Genomic DNA, 22,572 nt, shown 5'->3' on the forward strand with positions numbered 1-22,572 from the left:
GGCTAATCTTGTTGTCTGCAAAGCTCAGATTGGCTCCTCCAAAAAAAGGCAAATAGTGGTTGTAGTTTGGCTACTAAAAAACAATTGCAGTAAAAATGATGTTAACTTGTTTTAAACACATTTAGACTTGGCTGATATGTTATATATATATATATATATATATATATATATATATATATATATATATATATATATATATACAGGGAGTGCAGAATTATTAGGCAAGTTGTATTTTTGAGGATTAATTTTATTATTGAACAACAACCATGTTCTCAATGAACCCAAAAAACTCATTAATATCAAAGCTGAATAGTTTTGGAAGTAGTTTTTAGTTTGTTTTTAGTTATAGCTATTTTAGGGGGATATCTGTGTGTGCAGGTGACTATTACTGTGCATAATTATTAGGCAACTTAACAAAAAACAAATATATACCCATTTCAATTATTTATTTTTACCAGTGAAACCAATATAACATCTCAACATTCACAAATATACATTTCTGACATTCAAAAACAAAACAAAAACAAATCAGTGACCAATATAGCCACCTTTCTTTGCAAGGACACTCAAAAGCCTTCCATCCATGGATTCTGTCAGTGTTTTGATCTGTTCACCATCAACATTGCGTGCAGCAGCAACCACAGCCTCCCAGACACTGTTCAGAGAGGTGTACTGTTTTCCCTCCTTGTAAATCTCACATTTGATGATGGACCACAGGTTCTCAATGGGGTTCAGATCAGGTGAACAAGGAGGCCATGTCATTAGATTTTCTTCTTTTATACCCTTTCTTGCCAGCCACGCTGTGGAGTACTTGGACGCGTGTGATGGAGCATTGTCCTGCATGAAAATCATGTTTTTCTTGAAGGATGCAGACTTCTTCCTGTACCACTGCTTGAAGAAGGTGTCTTCCAGAAACTGGCAGTAGGATTGGGAGTTGAGCTTGACTCCATCCTCAACCCGAAAAGGCCCCACAAGCTCATCTTTGATGATACCAGCCCAAACCAGTACTCCACCTCCACCTTGCTGGCGTCTGAGTCGAACTGGAGCTCTCTGCCCTTTACCAATCCAGCCATGGGCCCATCCATCTGGCCCATCAAGACTCACTCTCATTTCATCAGTCCATAAAACCTTAGAAAAATCAGTCTTGAGATATTTCTTGGCCCAGTCTTGACGTTTCAGCTTGTGTGTCTTGTTCAGTGGTGGTCGTCTTTCAGCCTTTCTTACCTTGGCCATGTCTCTGAGTATTGCACACCTTGTGCCTTTGGGCACTCCAGTGATGTTGCAGCTCTGAAATATGGCCAAACTGGTGGCAAGTGGCATCTTGGCAGCTGCACGCTTGACTTTTCTCAGTTCATGGGCAGTTATTTTGCGCCTTGGTTTTTCCACACGCTTCTTGCGACCCTGTTGACTATTTTGAATGAAACGCTTGATTGTTCGATGATCACGCTTCAGAAGCTTTGCAATTTTAAGAGTGCTGCATCCCTCTTCAAGATATCTCACTATTTTTGACTTTTCTGAGCCTGTCAAGTCCTTCTTTTGACCAATTTTGCCAAAGGAAAGGAAGTTGCCTAATAATTATGCACACTTGATATAGGGTGTTGATGTCATTAGACCACACCCCTTCTCATTACAGAGATGCACATCACCTAATATGCTTAATTGGTAGTAGGCTTTCGAGCCTATACAGCTTGGAGTAAGACAACATGCATAAAGAGGATGATGTGGTCAAAATACTCATTTGCCTAATAATTCTGCACTACCTGTATATATATATATATATATATATATATATATACACAAATATAGTTACAAGGTGTTTACATTTCCACAGTATCCCATTCCACTAGAAAATGCTTTTCTAACAGTTTATCCATCATTTTTGTACTTTCCAAATTAATTTTAACAGCCTTGTTGATCTCTTGAAAGCCAATTATAACTGTGTAAAAGGCATTTGTCGTCTGTCTAGTATTCTCAGTATTTATTTATGTTTAACGCATGCTCGGTTGACATGTTAATAAACATGTTGGCTATTTGGTTTGAAACAAACTGTTCTCATATCCCATTTTTCTAATTATAAATCTTGTACGTTTTGTACCAAACTAGAGCATTTTATTTTTACACCAGAATGTACCTTTGTTGTGTAAACTATGCAAATAAATCTGACACTTTTACAAAAGTGAATATGTGGTTTTAAGTAAAATGTGCTGCATAGGTGAGAGTGTAGCATCATTTTGGTTTTAATAGTAAAACATTTTGCCTATATACTGCATATATATATATATATATATATATGTGTGTGTGTGCATTATAAACTAGCATTCTCTCTTTAATTGCTATATCTAATATCCTATAATGTAATAAAATTTGTATTCATCATTTGGCAAATATATTCTAAAATAGCAAACATTCATTCAAGTATGATAAGCGTGGAGGGAAATAATTGTTTATGGCACACAGCTTAAGCTATTCTGGTAATCATGTTGAAAAATACAATATTTATTCATTAAATCAAATTTAATGAGGCCTCCTGGCAGTAATTATAAAAATTACTGTAGCAGTAAATTACTAATGACTTGTGATGTGTTCCCTACCTGTGAGGAAGGATTGGGGGTTGAAAAATCCTGATATCCAGACTACACTCGGGAGAGAAAGATCCTGAGTCCATGTGTCAAGTTCCCGACAACGAAGGAGAAGATCCGTATACCTAGAGAACAAAACTTTCAGTTCACTATTAAAGCCACAATTTAAAATAACTAATATATTGACTTATTTGTCTATTTTCACTGCTCCTGCTTTATTCTGCTGCTGCAATCATGTGCTGAAGCTGTCTAGGGTTTAAAACATTTAAGGTATTTTACCTAAACAAGTTATACATTGTTCTTTACTTTCAACATATTAGCTCTTGTCTGTGATTGGTGGGTGAAACTGAAACATAACCCACATTGCATTTTGTTACAATGCAAACATAGCAGAGTAGTTATTTGCTAAACTTCCCAATCTCAGGCTTTGTAATTTCATGTAGCATCAGTTTCCAGAATAGGAGTTTTATACATTAGGGAGTTCCAGCTAAAAATAACTGTTCCAAATCAAAACTAAATTGTGATTTTGGTTTGATATTTTATGTGGAAAGGAAATAGGTATCTTATTATCTAACACTAGAGTTGATTTAAATATACTCAAAATTCGGATTTCAGATGCAGGTAACCGAATTAATATTAATGTGACAGTACTATCAGACAAGACATTCCTGTTGTCTTCTATAACACATCAGTCATATCTAAACATGTTTAAAACACATTAACATCTTTTTTGCTTCAATTATTATTCAGTAGCCAAAATCCACACATCACTTGCCTCATTTGGAGGAGCCAATCTCGGCTTCAGTCTGAAGCTTACAAAGCTAGCCATGGTCATTATGCTATTGTAAGCAGTGGCGTAGCGTGGGGGGGGCAACAGGGGCGGTTGCCCCGGGCGCATAATTCTGAGGGGCGCTTTCAGCCTCAACTTAGCAAAGTGAAGAAGGGAGGCTAAAAATTCTGACAGGCCCCCAGCTCTGTTCTGCGACCCGTCAGGAATGTGGTGATGCCGCAACTAAGGTAAGGTGTCAGGACCAGACTTAATTATAGCCCTGTTTTTGCCTGATACTAGCAACACGTAAAATGCAGCTTAATTACGGTTCTATTATTACCCAACAAGTAAGTTCCCTTCCAACAAAGGACCCAGAGCCAGAATGCCATGCATTGCCTGGGGCACTTTTTAAGGATCTCTAAGCAGAGGTGGGGGGGGGAGGAATCCTTAAAAAGTGCGATAAATCTCTTTCAAACCCGTGGCACTGGTGGCAGCATGGCTGGGCTCTGCCTTTCTATTAACCCCAGTTACCTAGTTAGTGGGATGGTGGGGTGATCAGAGACCATACTTTCATGTTTGACCGGATTCTGATTACAACTTACGCCATCTTGTCCTTGCACAAAAAAGTATATTTGTGACAGTTGACAAAAATGAGACCTTGTTTCCTGTATTTGATTTTTCCCCTCCATGATCTTCCTAGGGCAGAAGTAGATTTAGGGATTTGTGTGCTGTCTGGCACCAGGATTGTGCTGCTCACCAGGCATTTCACTGTGTTTGTCTCCTATCAAAGAAGTCCTATGAATTCACCATCTTGAATCTATTTCTTGCTGGACTCCTGAGGTGTGGACTTTTACAACCTTATGGAACAGCTGCCAACCTGTGTGTCCCCTTTTCCTCTTTTTAACGACTTACCAAAAACCTATTGCACCACATATACAATATGGGTTGCTGCAATGTGGGGGTGGGTGCACCCTGTGGTCTGCAGTATTTGTACCATGAAGTTTTACAGATCAGGACATGTCACCACCAGATGGGGGTTAAGGGGGCTTTCCCCCATGTGTAAAACGAGAATAAATCTTAAAATGTAATATTGTATATATTTGCCCAGCTCTGGAGAGCTGCAGACAGGGTTTGATCACAGGGGGATAGCACATAATGCTTGCAGGCTTCACCCACTGCCTCTTGTATTGCCAATATATTATTTTCATGGCTTTGTTTGTAAGGCACTACTGATTAGTAGCTGCTTATGACAAGGGACATATTTTGGGGATATGGGTATCAGCAGCAATAACTGTTAGTTATCCAGTAAAGATGGTTAAGGGGGCATTTTGTGGGAGAGGAGACAGTGTCCCTTGCTTTATGTGATCTACCAGGCTTGGGTCTTTGCTTGGTTTGTCCCAAATGTAAGAAGAAGCAGCATATCTAAAATGGGGATGGGGGGGGGGGCGCAATACTTACCTTGCCCTGGGCACTGACAACCCACGCTACGCCACTGATTGTAAGGTCCATTGCTTTCCAGTTAAAGGGACAGTCTACTCCAGAATTTTTATTGTTTAAAAATATAGATATACCTTTATTACCCATTCCCCAGTTTTGCATAACCAACACAGTTATATTATTATACTTTTTACCTCTGTGATTACCTTGTATCTAAGCCTCTTCAAACTACCCACTTATCTCAGATCTTTTGACAGACATCCATTTTAGCCAATTAGTGCTGACTCTTAAATAACAAATATCTCCAATTTACTTTTCTCATCAAATTTGCTTTGTTCTCTTGGTATTCTTAGTTGAAAGCTAAACCTAGGTAGGCTCATATGCTAATTTCTAAGCCTTTGAAGACCGCTATCTGAATGCATTTCACAGTATTTTTTAACAGCAAGAGGGCATTAGTCATGTGTTACATATAGATAACATTGTGCTCACGCACGTGGAGAAACCTAGGAAACAGCACCGATTGGCAAAAATGCAAGTCTTTCAAAAGAACTGAGATAAGGGGGCAGTCTGTAGAGGCTTAGATACAAGGTAATCACAGAAGTAAAAAGGGATTATCTATATTTTTTAACAATAAACATTCTGGTGTAGACTATCCCTTTAAGTCTGAAAATCATGGAGATATATCTTCTTAATTTACAGTTTCTAATCTTATCTTTTCTGCTGAAGCCAAACAATGGAAATTTTGTTAACACAGTGAAAAAGGGAAGTCCTAAAATCTCCAGGCTGAAGTCCATATTGGCTTCCTCAAATAAGGAAAGTGGTGGGTGGAGTTTGGCCATTGAAAAAAATTGCAGCAAACAAGGTATTGATCTGTTCTTATATAGTTCAGATTCTGCTGATATGGTAATCTATAGGATGACTGCAGAAACATGTTGTAATTACAAGTAGACATGTGCAACGCTAACATTTTCGTTTAGCTTTCATTAGTTAAATAAATAGTTTTGTTTCGGCAAATTAGTTACATTAAGTTAATACGTTTTTTCTGATCCATTCCTTATTTATATGCATTATTCTATTCTGAAGTTTAGAACAAAATTATCTAAAACCGCCACCGCCGCCACCCACATCGCCGACACTAAATAAAGCTATTAACCCCTAAACCGCCGTCCCCCCAAATCGCCAACACTACCTAAACCCATTAACCCCTAAACCCAACATCCCCCCAACATCGCCGACACTAACTAAATCACTAAAGCTATTAACCCCTAAACTGCAGCTCCCCGACATCACCAACACTAACTAAATCACTAAATAAAGTTATTAACCCCTAAACTGCAGTTCCCCGACATCGCCAACACTAACTAACACTTTATTCATATGCATTATTCTATTCTGAAGTTTAGAACAAAATTATCTAAAACCGCCACCGCCGCCACCCACATCGCCGACACTAAATAAAGCTATTAACCCCTAAACCGCCGTCCCCCCAAATCGCCAAAACTACCTAAGCCTATTAACCCCTAAACCCAACATCCCCCCAACATCGTCGACACTAACTAAATCACTAAATAAAGCTATTAACCCCTAAACTGCAGCTCCTCGACATCACCAACACAAAAAATAAAAATAACTAAGATTACTAAAAAATTAAAACTACAATTGTAAAAAATAATAAACACTAAAATTACAAAAAATATAAAAACTACCATTACAAAAAATAACAAACGAAATTATCCAAAAAAATAAAAATTATTCCTATTCTAATACCCCATTTTTAAAAAAAAAAAACACCCCAAAATAAAAAACCCTAATCTATAATAAACTACCAAGGGCATTTGTAGGGCATTCAGCTCTTTTTTGGACCATTAAAATAAAAAAAAAGCCCCAATCTAAAAAAAAAAAAAGAGCTGAATGTCCTTTTAATGGCAATGCCCATGCAAATGCCTTTTTCAGGGCAATGGGTAGATTAAGTTTTTTTTAGTTAAGTTTTTTTTATTTTGGGAGGGTGGGGGTTTGTAATGTTAGGGGTGTTTGTTTTTATTTGTTTGCAAAAGAGCTGTTAACTTTATGGAAAAGCCTTACAAAATGCCTTTTAAGGGCCCTTGATAGTTTATTATAGATTAGGGATTTTTATTTTAGGGTGTTTTATAAAAAAAAAATGGGGTATTAGAATAGAATTTTTTTTATTATTTTGAAAAATATCGTTTGTTATTTTTTGTAATTGTAGTTTTTTTTATTTTTTGTAATTTTAGTGTTTATTATTTTTTGTAATTGTAGTTTTATTTTTTTAAATAATTTTTTATTTTTAGTAATGTTAGGTTTTTTATTTTCAGTAATGTTAGGTTTTATTAGTGTAAGCTTAGGTTTTATTTTTATTTCACAGGTAAGTTTGTATTTATTTTTAAATAGGTAGTTAACCCCTTAACGACCGAGGACGTGCAGGGTACGTCCTCAAAAAAAAGGCAGTTAACGCCTGAGGACGTACCCTGCACGTCCTCGGTGTGGAAAGCAGCTGGAAGCGATTCTGTTTGCTTCCAGCTGCTTTCCTGTTATTGCAGTGATGCCTCGATATGGAGGCATCCTGCAATAACCTTTTGAAGCCATCCGATGCAGAGAGAGCCACTCTGTGGCCCTCTCTGCACCGGAGATTGGTGGCTTCCTTCGTTGGTGGGTGGGAGCAGTACCGGGAGGCGGGTGGCGGCCATCGATGGCCCTGGAGATGTGGAGGGGGGCGGGATCGTGGGCGGGGATGCCCGGGGCGCGCACAGACGTGCGCGCGTGCACGGGAGGGCGGGGGCGGGCGCGTGCACGGGGAGTGAGCGGGTGGGAACCGCTACACTACAGAACAAGGTTTAAATTAAATCAGTTAACAAAAGTAAAAAATAAAAAACGATCAATGAGGTGGTGGGGGTTTGTGGTGGTGGTGGTGGGGGGGTTTGGGGAAGCTACACTACAGAAAAAAAAAAAAGAAAAAAAAGCCCTTTTTTGTGCAAGCTGGGTACTGGCAGACAGCTGCCAGTACCCAAGATGGCCCCCAATAAGGCAGATGGGGAAGGTTACAGAGCTGTTTTGGGGGGGGATCAGGGAGGTTGGAGGCTAAGGGGGGTCCTACACAGCAGAAGAATTTTTTTTATTTTTTTTTTAAAAACCTAAACCCCCCAAAAAGCTTTTATTTTAGTACTGGCAGACTTTCTGCCAGTACTTAAGATGGCGGGAACAATTGTGGGGTGGGGGAGGGAAGGGAGCTGTTTGGGAAGGATCAGGGGGTCTGATGTGTCAGGTGGGAGGCTGATCTCTACACTAAAGCTAAAATTAACCCTGCAAGCTCCCTACAAACTTCCTAATTAACCCCTTCACTGCTAGCCATAATACACGTGTGATGCGCAGCAGCATTTTGCGGCCTTCTAATTACCAGAAAGCAACGCCAAAGTCATATATATCTGCTATTTCTGAACAAAGGGGATCCCAGAAAAGCATTTACAACCATTTGTGCCATAATTGCACAAGCTGTTTGTAAATAATTTCAGTGAGAAACCTAAAATTGTGAAAAATGTAACGTTTTTTTTTTATTTGATCGCATTTGGCGGTGAAATGGTGGCATGAAATATACCAAAATGGGCCTAGATCAATACTTTGGGTTGTCTACTACACTACACTAAAGCTAAAATTAACCATACAAGCTCCCTACAAGCTCCCTAATTAACCCCTGCACTGCTGGGCATAATACACGTGTGGTGCGCAGCGGCATTTAGCGGCCTTCTAATTACCAAAAAGCAATGCCAAAGCCATATATGTCTGCTATTTCTGAACAAAGGGGATCCCAGAGAAGCATTTACAACCATTTGTGCCATAATTGCACAAGCTGTTTGTAAATAATTTCAGTGAGAAACCGAAAGTTTGTGAAAAAATTTGTGAAAAAGTGAACGATTTTTTGTATTTGATCGCATTTGGCGGTGAAATGGTGGCATGAAATATACCAAAATTGGCCTAGATCAATACTTTGGGATGTCTTCTAAAAAAAAATATATACATGTCAATTGATATTCAGGGATTCCTGAAAGATATTAGTGTTCCAATGTAACTAGCGCTAATTTTGAAAAAAAGTAGTTTGGAAATAGCAAAAGGCTACTTGTATTTATGGCCCTATAGCTTTCAAAAAAAGCAAAGAACATGTAAATATTAGGTATTTCTAAACTCAGGACAAAATTTAGAAACTATTTAGCATGTTTTTTTTTTGGTGGTTGTAGATGTGTAACAGATTTTGGGGGTCAAAGTTAAAAAAAGTGTGTTTTTTTCCATTTTTTCCTCATATTTTATAATTTTTTTTATAGTAAATTATAAGATATGATGAAAATAATGGTAGTTTTAGAAAGTTAATTTAATGGCGAGAAAAATGGTATATAATATGTGTGGGTACAGTAAATGAGTAAGAGGGAAATTACAGCTAAACACAAACACAGCAAAAATTTAAAAATAGCCTTGGTCCCAAACGGACAGAAAATGGAAAAGTGCTGTGGTCATTAAGGGGTTAAAGAGACATGAAACCCAAAAGATTTCTTTCATGATTCAGATAGAGAATACAATTTTAAAAAACTTTACAATTTACTTCTATTATTTAATTTGCTTTCTTCTCTTGTAATCCTTTGCTGAAAGGTTTATCTAGGGAAGCTTAGGAGCAGTAAAGAACCTAGGTTCCAGCTGCTGATTGGTGGATGCATATATATACTGATTGTCATTGGCTCACCCATTTGTTCTGTTAGAAACCAGTAGTGCATTGCTGCTCTTTTAACAAATGATACCAAGAGAATTAAACAAATTAGATAATAGAAGTAAATTAGAAAGCTGTTTCAAATAGTATTCTCTATCTGAATCATGATAGAATTATTTGGGGTTTAATGTCCCTTTAATAATTGTAACTTTAATTAAGGTCTACTTTAATTATATTAAAGTTAGGGGGTGTTAGGTTTAGGAATTAATATAGTATAATTTAGGTTGTTGCAATGTGGGGGCCGGCGGTTTAGGGGTTAATAGGTTTAGTTAGTGTCGGCGATGTCGGGGGAACTACGGTTTAGGGGTTAATAGGTTTAGTTAGTGTTGGGGAACTGCCGTTTAGATTAAAAAAATGAAAAATTCTGAATATGAATTAAGAAAGGATCCGAAAATTCAGAAACTGATTTATTCATTTTCGGAATTTTTCTGGATTTTAGTTATGGTGCCGAAACGGAAATTCGGATTCATTCGAATCTCTGAATCGGCCAAAATTTGTCCGAAAACTAAATTTGGCCAAAACGAAATGCACATGTCTAATTACAAGGTGTTTACTGTCTCTTTACTGGTCAGTGCAGAGTGGTATCACAAGGTCTATGGGCATAGCCAAATGGATTGTGCTGGAGTGGTTGCTGTTTATGGACATTGTTGTGGCAAATTCAGAGTGAGGTTTAGATGTCACCAGTTTCACAATACAATAATATGGTAGGTTAACTGTGACAATACTGCAATATTTGGGACAGATGGAAGCTCTTTATATCTATATGCATTTATTAGGGGCTTACTCTCCTTTTCTCCCAAGTATTTTAATTTTAGCAAAAGAACATATTTTTTCCCGCATCAGTTTATTAGTAGTATGCTGTTAAAAATAAATTTAAAAAAAGCTTGAAAAGACTACAGTAGACAACAATAATCCATATAAAATACAAACAATTTTTATTCTCAATGTTTTTTTTAAAAAAAAGAAAGAAAATAAACTATTATTAAAAAGCAATGCAAACGCACAGTTAGGAATGATAATTGGTTATATGTCTAACCTAACACAGAAGATTAATCAGTTCCGTTAAACATGCTTGGGGAATCGTTATGTATGTATATATAAAACATCACTTAGACTACTCAAAATACATACAGTACAAGTGTAAAAATTTCATTAAATATCTGCCGGCTTGTGACCTCTAAAGCAGAGCCAAAGACAAAGTACTCACTAATGGAATATAAATGTCAGTATTGCGCACCTAGAAAAAAGCTTTCTGCTAACAAGAAACAGTAGCTTTTGGAAGACATAAATTAGTGTGCACACAAAATTCATATATTTTCATGACTTATTTATTATGCGCTGTCTAACACGTTATAACATTGCAGTATCCATTTCTGCTAGACACCCCATCACTGTTCTCTTCCTGTGAAGTACCCTGTGCTCAAACCCCAAACCCAGATTACATACAAATATTTATATGAAAGAATAATTTGCAAAATAGTAATCAAACCTTACCAGCAATAAATCAGTATAGCAACCACACATAACTCAAGGCTAGCTGAGAAGGCTATTTAGTATGTCTGTAATTTATCCAAATACCATTCCAGAAAATAGCTTTCTAATCTTTTGTGTAAAAAAACCCCAAAAAGAAAATATTTTAGTGTTGTAATCAATGTTGCCACTTATGTTTTATATTATTTTTTATTTTAGGATTAGCAAAAGTAGTCAGTGTGCGCCGATTAGATGTAAAGTCGAAACAGAGCAGACTGGAACAGGCACTATTATAGCCAAGCTGTCAGGAATATTTGAATGCCTGTGTTGATATTGTAAAACAGTATTTGCTTTATCTTTATTTCTGTACATAAGAATCAAAGTAAAAGACTCAAAAGACCTCATTGTTCTTGTCTCTACATGGAACAGTTAACAGTCCAAAGTTCAGTTTTTATTTGGAATGATAAGATCATATATAGTTGTATCAGATCTGTATTGCTTTGTAGTAAGACCGCCACCAAACACAAATTTTGTGACTATTTGTATAGAAGTGACAATGCAGCAGTATTTTTTTTATTATTCAAGCGATATCTTTAAACTGACCTGAGAGAGATATCACAAGGGTGGGTCAGAGCTGTAAGTCAGTAGGTATTCACCTAAATACAATACCTTTCTATGATACATTTAAAGGGACATTGAAGTATTTCTTTTTCTTTTTTTGTGCATTTAAAATGGCATTTCAAAAAGTGTTATTTGTTTTATATTTTTTCCAGATGCTTCTGTACTGAGGAAAAAAAACCCTATGGGCTAGATTGCAAGTGGTGCACTAGATTATCGCATGCTAGCAAATGGGCAAATTTGTCCGTTTGCGTGTGTGAGATAATTAATCAGCCATTATAAGTGGCTGATTAGTGCTACCACAAGCTTGGGGTAGCAATTAGCGCTTATAAAATTAATCAGAGATCAAATCTCTGGTTAATTTTATAAATATGCCCCAAATTGTTTCTGCACCGTCTCTGACGGCATCAGAATGAGGCTCCTATAGGTCCCTATGGAAGCGCGCTCTCCTGAGTGCAACACTTTCCAGCAATACGTGCGCTGTTATTACACAGTGGAGCGCAAATATCGCTTTCATGAAATCGATAGTTAGCACTCCACTTGTAATCTGGCCCTAAATGTACTTATATTTGTGAGATGTGTCACTGTCCTCCAGTAAGGATATGGGAGGTTTGCTTATCTGCCAGTGAACTTTTATTCCACTATTTCAATAGCAAAATTGTGTTCTTGTTTATGACTTTTTTAGCATGTTTCAATGCTACTCTGTTATATGTATCATAGAATTGTTTTTTTTTAAAAATGTTTTGGGCCCTTAAAGGGACAGTCAAGTCCAAAATAAATTTTCATGATTCAAATAGGGCATGTAATTTTAAACAATTTTCCAATTTACTTTTATCACCAATTTTTCTTTGTTCTCTTGGTATTCTTAGTTGAAAGCTAAACCTAGGTAGGCTCATATGCTAATTTATTAAACCTTGAAGGCCGCCTCTAATCTGAATGCAATTTGACAGTTTTTCACTACTAGAGGGTATTAGTTCATGTGTGTCATATAGATAACATTGAGCTCATGAACGTGAAGTTACCTAGGAGTCACCACTGATTGGGTAAAATGCAAGTCTGTCAAAATAGCAGAAACAAGGGGGCAGTTTGCAGAGGCATGTGTGTTTGTTATGCAAAACTGGGGAATGGGTAATAAAGGGATTATCTATCTCTTTAAACAACAATTCTGGTGTTGACTGTACCTTTAATAATCTCATTATTTTTAACAAATGAGAAATCTAAATTTTTAAACCACACACACAAAGACACATGTATATACAGTATATTACAATACAATACAGTATATATATATATATATATATATATATATATATATATATTACAATACTTCATCACCATTCATAACAAAAGAAGAATGTAAACTGTGAATCTTTGATCTAAATAAATAAAAAAACATCAGATAAAGACATTTTAGTTACATACATTTCTTCATCTCTGATATAACCACTTAATAGCACTTATTTTTCACACAAAAAACAGCAGTGGTACTTGCATGACCCATCTGGGACCGCTGCTGCTGATTGGTTTAGGATTGTTGGTTTGGGACCAGCAGTTCTCTGTGGCTATCAAACTGTGTTTTAACTATGTGTTTAACACCTAGACTTGCAGCATTGCTAGCGATAGTAATAGTGACTGCTAGTTTTTCACTATAAATAAATATTTCATATCCCCTAGGAGGCCAGTTAGTAACAGTTATATATAAAAAAAATTATTCCACATCACTATTGTTTGCACACTTTAGTAGACCTAAGGTTATCTGCAGAAGGAATTAGGCAAGGCATGACAGCACTCACTTTATATATTTTGGCGTAGGTTACAAGTGGCACGCTAACATTTGCGCAAGAGTAATAGTAGAAGTTAATTTGGGAGCTTATTATAAGTTGAGAGTAAACCCATTTACTTGAGCGCAATCAAATGTAATGCACTTTGGGATAGTGCGACTGAAGACCTTGTGTAAAGGGTTAGGTCTAAAATAATAATACAATTAATTTTATAAGAGTTCAAAGGTATATGGCCATGTATTTGACTGTAAAGGGCTATAATATATATATATATATATATATATATATATATATATATATATATATATATATATGCATTCTATAAAATATAAAATAACACCTAACAATAATATTCAATAACGTGTTTTAATGTGTATTTACTGTAAATATTTAACATTCCAATGTTCTTCATATACAGGAACATTTTATTTTTATTTTAAATACATTTATATATATATATATATATATATATATATATATATATATATATATATATAAGGAAGGGGGTACTTGGTTTGAGAAAGACCAGTGAGTGCAAGTTTTTTTGTTTTGCTGTACTTATCCTATACTAGCACCTTGGCAGTTGTCGTAGTAAGTGAGAGTGCTCTCCTATTGATACTATATATATATAATATATCTATTCTATGGATTATTTAGAATTTTTGAGTATATGTTTAAGAATTATTTACATTAATTATTAATATTTTTCAATATTATATAGTTAATAAATACATAGCACACCTTAAGATAACTCATGTTGGGTTAGCGAATATAAAGATTTATGTGCGCAAACCCGACAGGAGTACACTAAATAGGGGGAGAAAAAGTTAGCACAGTTACTATATGCGAGGTCCTGATGTTAGTGCGCGTTGGATTTCGCACACATGCAAAATTTTATTTTTAAATTGTAATATGCGTGCTAACCTATGCGTGCAAAAAGATTACTTCTAGCAGTGTTTACACTCGAGTGGGAGCACTAAATATCACTCCACTTGGAATCTAATCCTTTATATATTTAATGTAAACTAACACTTTACACCTATTGTTTCAATATTCACTCAACTAATGTAGTTTTAAAGACATCTACATTCCTTTGTCAGGCTAATTTGTGCATTAAATACATAATTATATCTAGCATTTATTTACTCTTTAAGTATGTTTTATACATACCCCAGCCTCTATGGGGGAGTGAACGTCAAACAAATCTTAAATGCTTTTATTTTTTATAAAGGTGTCTATGTTTTGCAATAGTTTAATATTTAAAAGTTTAATTAAAAAGACCATTCATAACATTTTAACAAAGGACAACATTTTTCATTATTAAAAGTGAAACAGTATTGCACAATACATTATTTATTTATTTTGGTTCCCTTTGCTGTAAAAAACATCTGAAATGTGTACTTGCTCCTCTTCCTTCCAGAGAGGCTTGGGTTATTTCTGTAATTTATGTGTGAGCTTTTGTTTATACTCCTCACTCACATTTTCTGTAATTATCAGTTTTGCATCAACTTGAAAAATAGGAAAAGCATCTTGCAGTGGCCATACTAGGTCGTTAAGGTGTGACTATTGTTGTGTATGTATAAATATATATTTAGATATTATATGTCTGTTAAATATGTTAAATAAATTACCTAAGCTAAATCAGTGGTAAAGCACCTTAAAGAGATACTAAACCCAATTTTTTTCTTTCATGATTTAGATAGCGCATGCAATTTTAAGCAACTTTTTAAAATAAATTGATAATAGGAGTAAATTAGAAAGTTTGCTTCAAATTGCTTGCTCTATCTGAATCATGAAAGAAAAGAAAAAAATGGGTTTAGCGTCCCCACCTTTGTGCTAAGCTGTTTTAAGTTTTTTTTTATTTTTTTAAATATTTTTTTTTAAACTTTTTTTTTTTTTCAGATCCTAAAGACTTACACTGTTGGAAAGATTAGGCGATTACCTTTTCAACGGTGTGTCTCGGGGGTCTGTAGCTGCTGAGATACAAGCTTCTAAGCAGCATGCCCCCTGCTCCTATACTTAAAATTGTGAATTTTAAATAAAGTTGCGCGGTGACGTCATCACCTCATTGTGCGTGACGTCACCACGCATAACCTGAAGCCCTGGCGATGCCTGTCACTATGCAGACCTGATCGCCAGGGTAGAAGCGGATGGGAGCCCCCAGATCTCCCTCAAGTTGGGAGAGTGCTAGCAGGGCCGTTGTTAGCACTCAAGGGGTTAAGGAAAGCGAAGAGGACAGGCTACCCCAGTCTGTTTCCTCAACTGCATATGTGCAAACAGAGTTCATGCTATATATGTGTATTAGTTGGTGATTGGATAGCAGGAGTTCTTTTGTTCTAGGGGACAGGGAAAATAAATAACAGTGAAAAGAAATAACATAAAACAAAATGCTCATTTGACAAAATAAAGCTGTATTATTCATTGCAAAATGTTTCTCAGATATCAAAGTACATTCTTATTCAGTTTGCAGTTTGTGTTTAATGTCCCTGTTTATAAAGTGATTTGTAGGATTTTCACTGAAAATTACAAAAATTAAGGGAACAGTAAAAAGATGAAAGAATATTTTTTATTTAAGGACAATTAAGTTAAGAACAATTAAAATAATCTGTTAAATTCTTACTTTGTCAGAAATATAGTAGAGACTCAAAGCATATTTTTCTAAAAAAAAAAATTTGTGTAAATGTCGACTTTATATTCAATGGCTTCAATGTTTATCCCTTGCAGAGACTAATTTGTTTAGTCATACGGATTGAATACTTTGACTGTGAAAAAAAACAATTCTAGCAAAAATAAAAACTTTAACTGTTGAGCTATCAGAAATTGCTGCAATGCTTTGTATAAAATGCATGAGTAATGTGCAGCTAATTTTATCTTAAAGGAACATTGTAAAGAAAATCATTAGAGCATGTCATATTTGTATTACTGGCTCTAGTGTGGTCAATCTCTGTAAAAAGTTTAAACATATAGGTAAAGTCATGTTTGTAAGCATGACGTGGTCAGTGAGCCAATCAGGAGCAACATTTGCACATAGAAGCCAATCAATGTCAGTTTTCTTCTTTGGTGGTCCAATTGTGAGGTCAAAGAAATAAATGTACTATAATATACAAATTGGTTTCTCTGTGTTTTCATTTACATTTGTGTGTTCATTCGATTTGTAATATTTTCACATATTGCTCTGTGTTTCTGACAATGACCTAGGAACAATTTAAATCTATAGATTATTATTAGTAAATAAATATTTTGTGGTAAGAATATTATTTGATTTTAAACTTTAATTCTTATTCTAAATACTTAAAAACAAATAAATAAATAAAAATAAAATACTAATAATTACTGCATTATCGTGAAAGCTCAAATATATTGTATTTGGTGCATCTTAAGATATTAAAATATATTACTTATTGTTTTTTATACATTTAATGTATTTTGCATTCTTACATAATATGTTTAGAAAAAATTGTGTTTTTATACAGAAACTAGATTTTATGAAAGCAGTTTTTTTTACGGAAATAATTTGATAATACTGTAGTGATTTTAATGCAGCAGAACAATACTGGGTGTTAGGTACGACAAATGTAAGCTTGGTGTACATTTCAGGTCTAAAGTTATCAAAAAAATAACATTTACAAAATCATAGTGAGAGTTTATTTGCTCACAATGTAATCTGGAGAATAGATCTCAAATTGTGTGTCACAATGGAGCATTACCTAACTGCTCTGCAATAGCCTTTGCACATACATCTACCAATATCCAAACAGTCTCTTCTCTGATGATTTTTTTTCATTCCATATCGGCATTAGCTATGTTATATCTTTAAAACATTTAAGTGCATGAAATCAACTTACAGGCAATATCTCAAATTTATTTCTAAATATGGTGACCTTTTATATTATGTTCCTAAAGCCTCATATTCAGTGTTTTTTTTTCTTCTTTTTATTAAGTATGCATGTGGTCTATATCCCTTTTGTATTTGTTTTATCATTTGACATCTCTTTGTGACAGGTGCCAGTGCACGTTAGTTAACCCACTATGTAAATGGATTTACATTAGAATTTATTATGAGGCAAGAACATACTGAAAAACTGTACAGTATATAAAAACATGTAATTTGTGAACACATACAGCTTTCCCAGTGAGTCAGAACAACAAATTGGCACTTTTAAATTTTTTGGACTGTACTTACATTTTCATTTCCACAAGAATTTATTTTAAATCAGTATAATTTTCCACACAATTACAGTACAGATAATCTTTAGTGCATTTCAGATGGATCCATTTTAAGATATGGAATTCAATGAATCGCTTTGAAAATATTGTCTGAAACTAGCATGCAGACAATGGGAAAGCAAGATAAATTCTAGATTATTTGAAAGTCATTATGTGCAATAAAAATAGTGCTCATTTAAAATCAATTTCAATAAAACATTAAGAACTGAATTGTGAGTGTATGAAAGAGGAAAAGCCAGAAAACAGATTGTAGATAATGCTTTCTGAAACTTAAAAAGGAATAGTACCCAACTACCCATTCCTTTCTTTTTTCTGTATTCTCTTGCTCCAGTATAACACCCTTCAACTAACCCCTCTATAGAATTCTAGACCTGTATTTCATTTTCCCTATTTTACTATATTCTCAATCCATGTGTAACAGCATATTATTTTTGACTGTTTGAGTGTTAATTGACACATTTTAATGTAATCCAGCTCATATAATTGGACACCTTTACAACTTATCAGCAGAAATGTTTTTCCAAGTTCATGAACTAATAAAGGAAAGTTTTCATTTAAAGAAAAGATTGTAATTACATTTTTGAATGAAATGAATTACATTCCTATGTTGCAAATTTGCAATAGCTATTATAGTTAGATCCTTAGATCCCCTATGAATTTCCTTTGTAATGTGCAGAGAGACAAATTTAATTTCCAGTGGAGTAAGTTTTAATACTTTTGATGTCCCAGAGAGATACTAGGGCCCATTTCTACTGCAGCCCTTGAGTGCTGTCACTCAGTCGGTAAGTACAAAAAATAGGGCTGATTGATCACCGTATATTTCCCTGAGCATAAACCCCCTAAATTAAATAGATTTTAGTGACATATATTTTATAATATAAGCTGGAAAATAGTTCCCACTACAGTACTTTTTATTATTTATTATTTTATTATATATGCATTGCATATATCAGCTATTAAGCACTTATCTCATAGTTGCAAACTGTTTCTCCTGGGACAGTCCCATTCCATGGTTACTTGTCCCTGCCTTTTAAACTTGTCCTTTGTTCAATTCAGTCTGTATATAGTTTATGAATATTGTGTGCAGTGCAGTACTCCCACCACAGATGTCGCTGTGGCATTAGTCTCATTGCTTATGCTAACAGCATGTTTTTCTGTAGTCTTCTTTATCTGTGGTCTTTTGTTACAGTGAAGTTTAACAGTGTGTAGTCAGGTGTCAGGAAAAGGAAAGTTATGATATGGCGAGGTGCTAGCGACAAACCCTACACATTATCAGATTGGTTGTGCATCCAGTGATCTCACGGAGACACGGGCCAATCAGCTCATGCATTAACGCCCTAGGGCAGATACGCTCAAGAGAGTTCTGTTCTAATCAGAGTCTCAGGCACCGCAGCCGCCTCTGGGAACCTAACCATGGGTGTGCGACGGATAATAATCTGACAGACTAATTTCCTTCGGATATCAGTCAGGTCTGTCCAAGAATCTTTAAAAGCATGTTGTGGGGGTGGGACCCATGGCTGGGTTCCCAGAGGCGGTTGCAGCGCCCGAGGCTCTGATTAGAACAGAACTCGCTGGAGTGTATCTGCCCTTGGGCTTAATGCATGATCTGATTGGCCCGTGTCTTCGTGTGGTCACCGGATACACAACCAATCGGATAATGTGTAGGGTTTGTCGCAAGCGCCTAGTATGATATGTGATTTATAATACCAGGCAGGGTAGGAGACAAGGGGTGAGGAAGCCAGTCAGCTCAATAATGCTGCACAATATGGAACATGTGTAAGTTCCTCCATGTATAAACTGAGGCTTTTCTTAGTAGGAGCTTAACACATTAGGCGTTTTATGTGCTTTACTGGGGTATTTCTAAGTCACATTTACCACAGCAGCATAGATACAAATATGAATAATTACCTCATAAAATGCCACCTACTTGTGAAACTTTCAATAATGTCTTAGCAAGTCCTCAACATATCTGCATATATTGTTCTCAGCAGCCCTAAGGCAGCAGATAAACATATTATTATATTATATATTCATTTCAGGCTGTGTAACATCTATATAAACTAATATGCATTGTGGTGTCTTGCTATACTGATGCTGGAGAGTTAATTTAATCCTTGCTTGCTTTATTTGATACTTGTTCTAAAGTTATTCTTCTTATGTCAGTTATGTGCTTGAGAGTAAGATAGGGCTGTAACAGTGCATGAAGAAATAATATGTTAGCGCAATTTTATTATTGCACTGTTGCTCTAATATAACCACCTCTGCAAAGTGTTTAAACACATAATTAAAGTCAGTCCCAGAGGAACAATGCACTGCTGGGAGCTAGCTGAACATATCCTTTATAACAAAGGTACCCAGGGGTAGAAGTACATTTAAAAATTACATGCCCTGTCTGTGGCTCTGGAATTTTTTTCCAAATGTTGGCAACTGACACCTGAAAATGATCTATATAAAGAAATACATTATTTATGTACTTTTATAACTAATTTTGTTAGCTTTGATTTACTGTTTAGAGATAACCCTGAATAGGCTTTTAAGTAAATTTATCTGGTGTCTTTGCTGAAGATGATTAGGGCCGGATGTAAATAAGCTCCTGTAATGATCTCAGCAAAGTGTGGCATATTTAAATTACAGCAAATTTACAGAAGTATTAAAGGGACAGTCTAGTCAAAATTAAATTTTGATGATTCAGATAGGGCATGACATTTTAAACAACTTTCCAATTTACTTTTATCATCAAATTTGCTTTGTTTCCCTTGGGGGTATTTTTGAAAAGCTAAACCTAGGTAGGCTCTAACTGATTTCTAAACCGTTGAAAACCACCTCCTAGCTCAGAGCATTTTTAAAGTTTTTCACAGTTAGACAGTAATAGTTCATGTGTGTCATATATATATATATATATATATATATAACTGTCATAAAAAAAGTCATATTTTCTTGGCTGCAACTAAAATCTATTTTAAATTATGCATTACATTGTTTTCCCATCTTGAAAAAAATAAATGTACTTCTGATGTAAGAGTTATCTATAACAATTTTTTAAATAGTACTGATTCAGTATGCTGGAGTTGTACAGTATCTTTTTTTTAACAATGTTTTGTAGCAACTAATTTACAAGAAATATACTATTATCTATCATGTTCCTTTGATGCAAATTATGCTATAACAAAAATATACAACCTCTTTAAAAGGCATACTGTTGCTAAGAAGGTTATATAGCTCAGCAGATATGGTAAAAGGTGTATGGTAAACATTGATAATTTAAACAGAGACTATGGCATCTATATATCAAAGTGTCAACTGACTTGCATTCGACGGCACCAATACGCTCACCTAAGATCGCCTAACATCGCTGCCGCGGACCTGAATACGTTCTCCAAAATTATAAAAAAAGCTGTCAAAAAGCCGCGCACCAAGTACGTTGCGATGAGCAGCGGACTGTTGTTAACTAACAGTCATCGATCTCGCTGCTCTTCTGCTTTTTTTACAGCTTTTATGGTACCCTGTAACTCTAAATACAATTATTAACCCCTATACCACCGCTCCCGGAGCCCACCGCCACCTACATTATACTTATTAACCCCTAATCTGCCACCCCCTACACTGCCACCACCTATATTATATCTATTAACCCCTAATCTGCCCCCCCCTACACCGCCGCCACCTACATTATATTTATTAACCCCTAATCTGCCCCCCTACACCGCTGCCACCTACCTACATTTATTAACCCCTAATCTGCCGCCCCCAACGTCGCCGCCACTATATTAAATTTATTAACCACTAAACCTAAGTCTAATCCTAACCCTAACACCCCTAACTTAAATATAATTTAAATAAATCTAGATAAAAACAACTATCATTAAATAAATTATTCCTATTTAAACCTAAATACTAAGCTATAAATAAAAAATAAACCCTAAGCTAGCTACAATATAACTAATAGTTACATTGTAGCTATCTTAGGGTTTATATTTATTTTACAGGCAACTTTGTATTTATTTTAACTAGGTACAATAGTTATTAAATAGTTATTAACTATTTAATAACTTCCTATTTAAAATAAAAACAAATATACCTGTAAAATAAAACCTAACCTAAGTTACAATTACACCTAACACTACACTATAATTAAATAAATTCCCTAAACTAAATACAATTAAAAAAATTTATCTAAAGTACAAAAACAAACAAACACTAAATTACAGAAAATAATAAAATAATTAAAAAGATTTTTAAACTAATTACACTTAATCTAATCCCCCTAACAAAATAAAAAAGCCCCCACAAAATAAAAAAGCCCTACCCTACACTAAATTACAAATAGCCCTTAAAAGGGCGTTTTGTGGGGCATTGCCCCAAAGTAATCAGCTCTTTTACCTGTAAAAAAAAATTACAACCCCCCAACATTAAAACCCACCACCCACACAACCAACCCTACTGTAAACCCCCCCCAATACCCCCTTAATTAAAACTAACACTAACCCCTTGAAGATCACCCTACCTTGAGAAGTGTTCACCCAACCGGGCCGAAGTCCCCAACGAAGCCGGGCGAAGTGGTCCTCCAGATGGGCAGAAGTCTTCATCCAAGCCGGGCAGAAGAGGTCCTTCAGACGGGCAGAAGTCTTCATCCAGACGGCACCTTCTATCTTTATCCATCCGGCGCGGAGCGGCTCAATCTTCAAGACATCCAACGCGGAGCATCCTCTTCATCCAGAGTCTTCTTCAACAATGATGGGTCCTTTAAGTGACGTCATCCAAGATGGCGTCCCTTCAATTCCGATTGGCTGATAGAATTCTATCAGCCAATCAGAATTAAGGTAGGAAAAATCCTATTGGCTGATGCAATCAGCCAATAGGATTGAGCTTGCATTCTATTGGCTGATTGGAACAGCCAATAGAATGCAAGCTCAATCCTATTGG

General features: G+C 35.5%; 1 protein-coding gene across 1 annotated transcript in view; it reads right to left on the reverse strand.

Annotated features, from left to right (window-relative positions):
- LOC128658546 (dynein axonemal heavy chain 11-like) overlaps positions 1 to 22,572 on the reverse strand; it is a 1,692,686-nt gene that overhangs the window by 25,230 nt on the left and 1,644,884 nt on the right. The window contains 1 exon segment of the mRNA XM_053712841.1: positions 2,592 to 2,704. Coding sequence (XP_053568816.1) covers positions 2,592 to 2,704 — 113 coding nt within the window.

The sequence above is a fragment of the Bombina bombina genome, chromosome 1 (genome assembly GCF_027579735.1).
Source record: "Bombina bombina isolate aBomBom1 chromosome 1, aBomBom1.pri, whole genome shotgun sequence".
In the NCBI taxonomy this organism is placed as follows: Eukaryota; Metazoa; Chordata; class Amphibia; order Anura; family Bombinatoridae; genus Bombina; species Bombina bombina.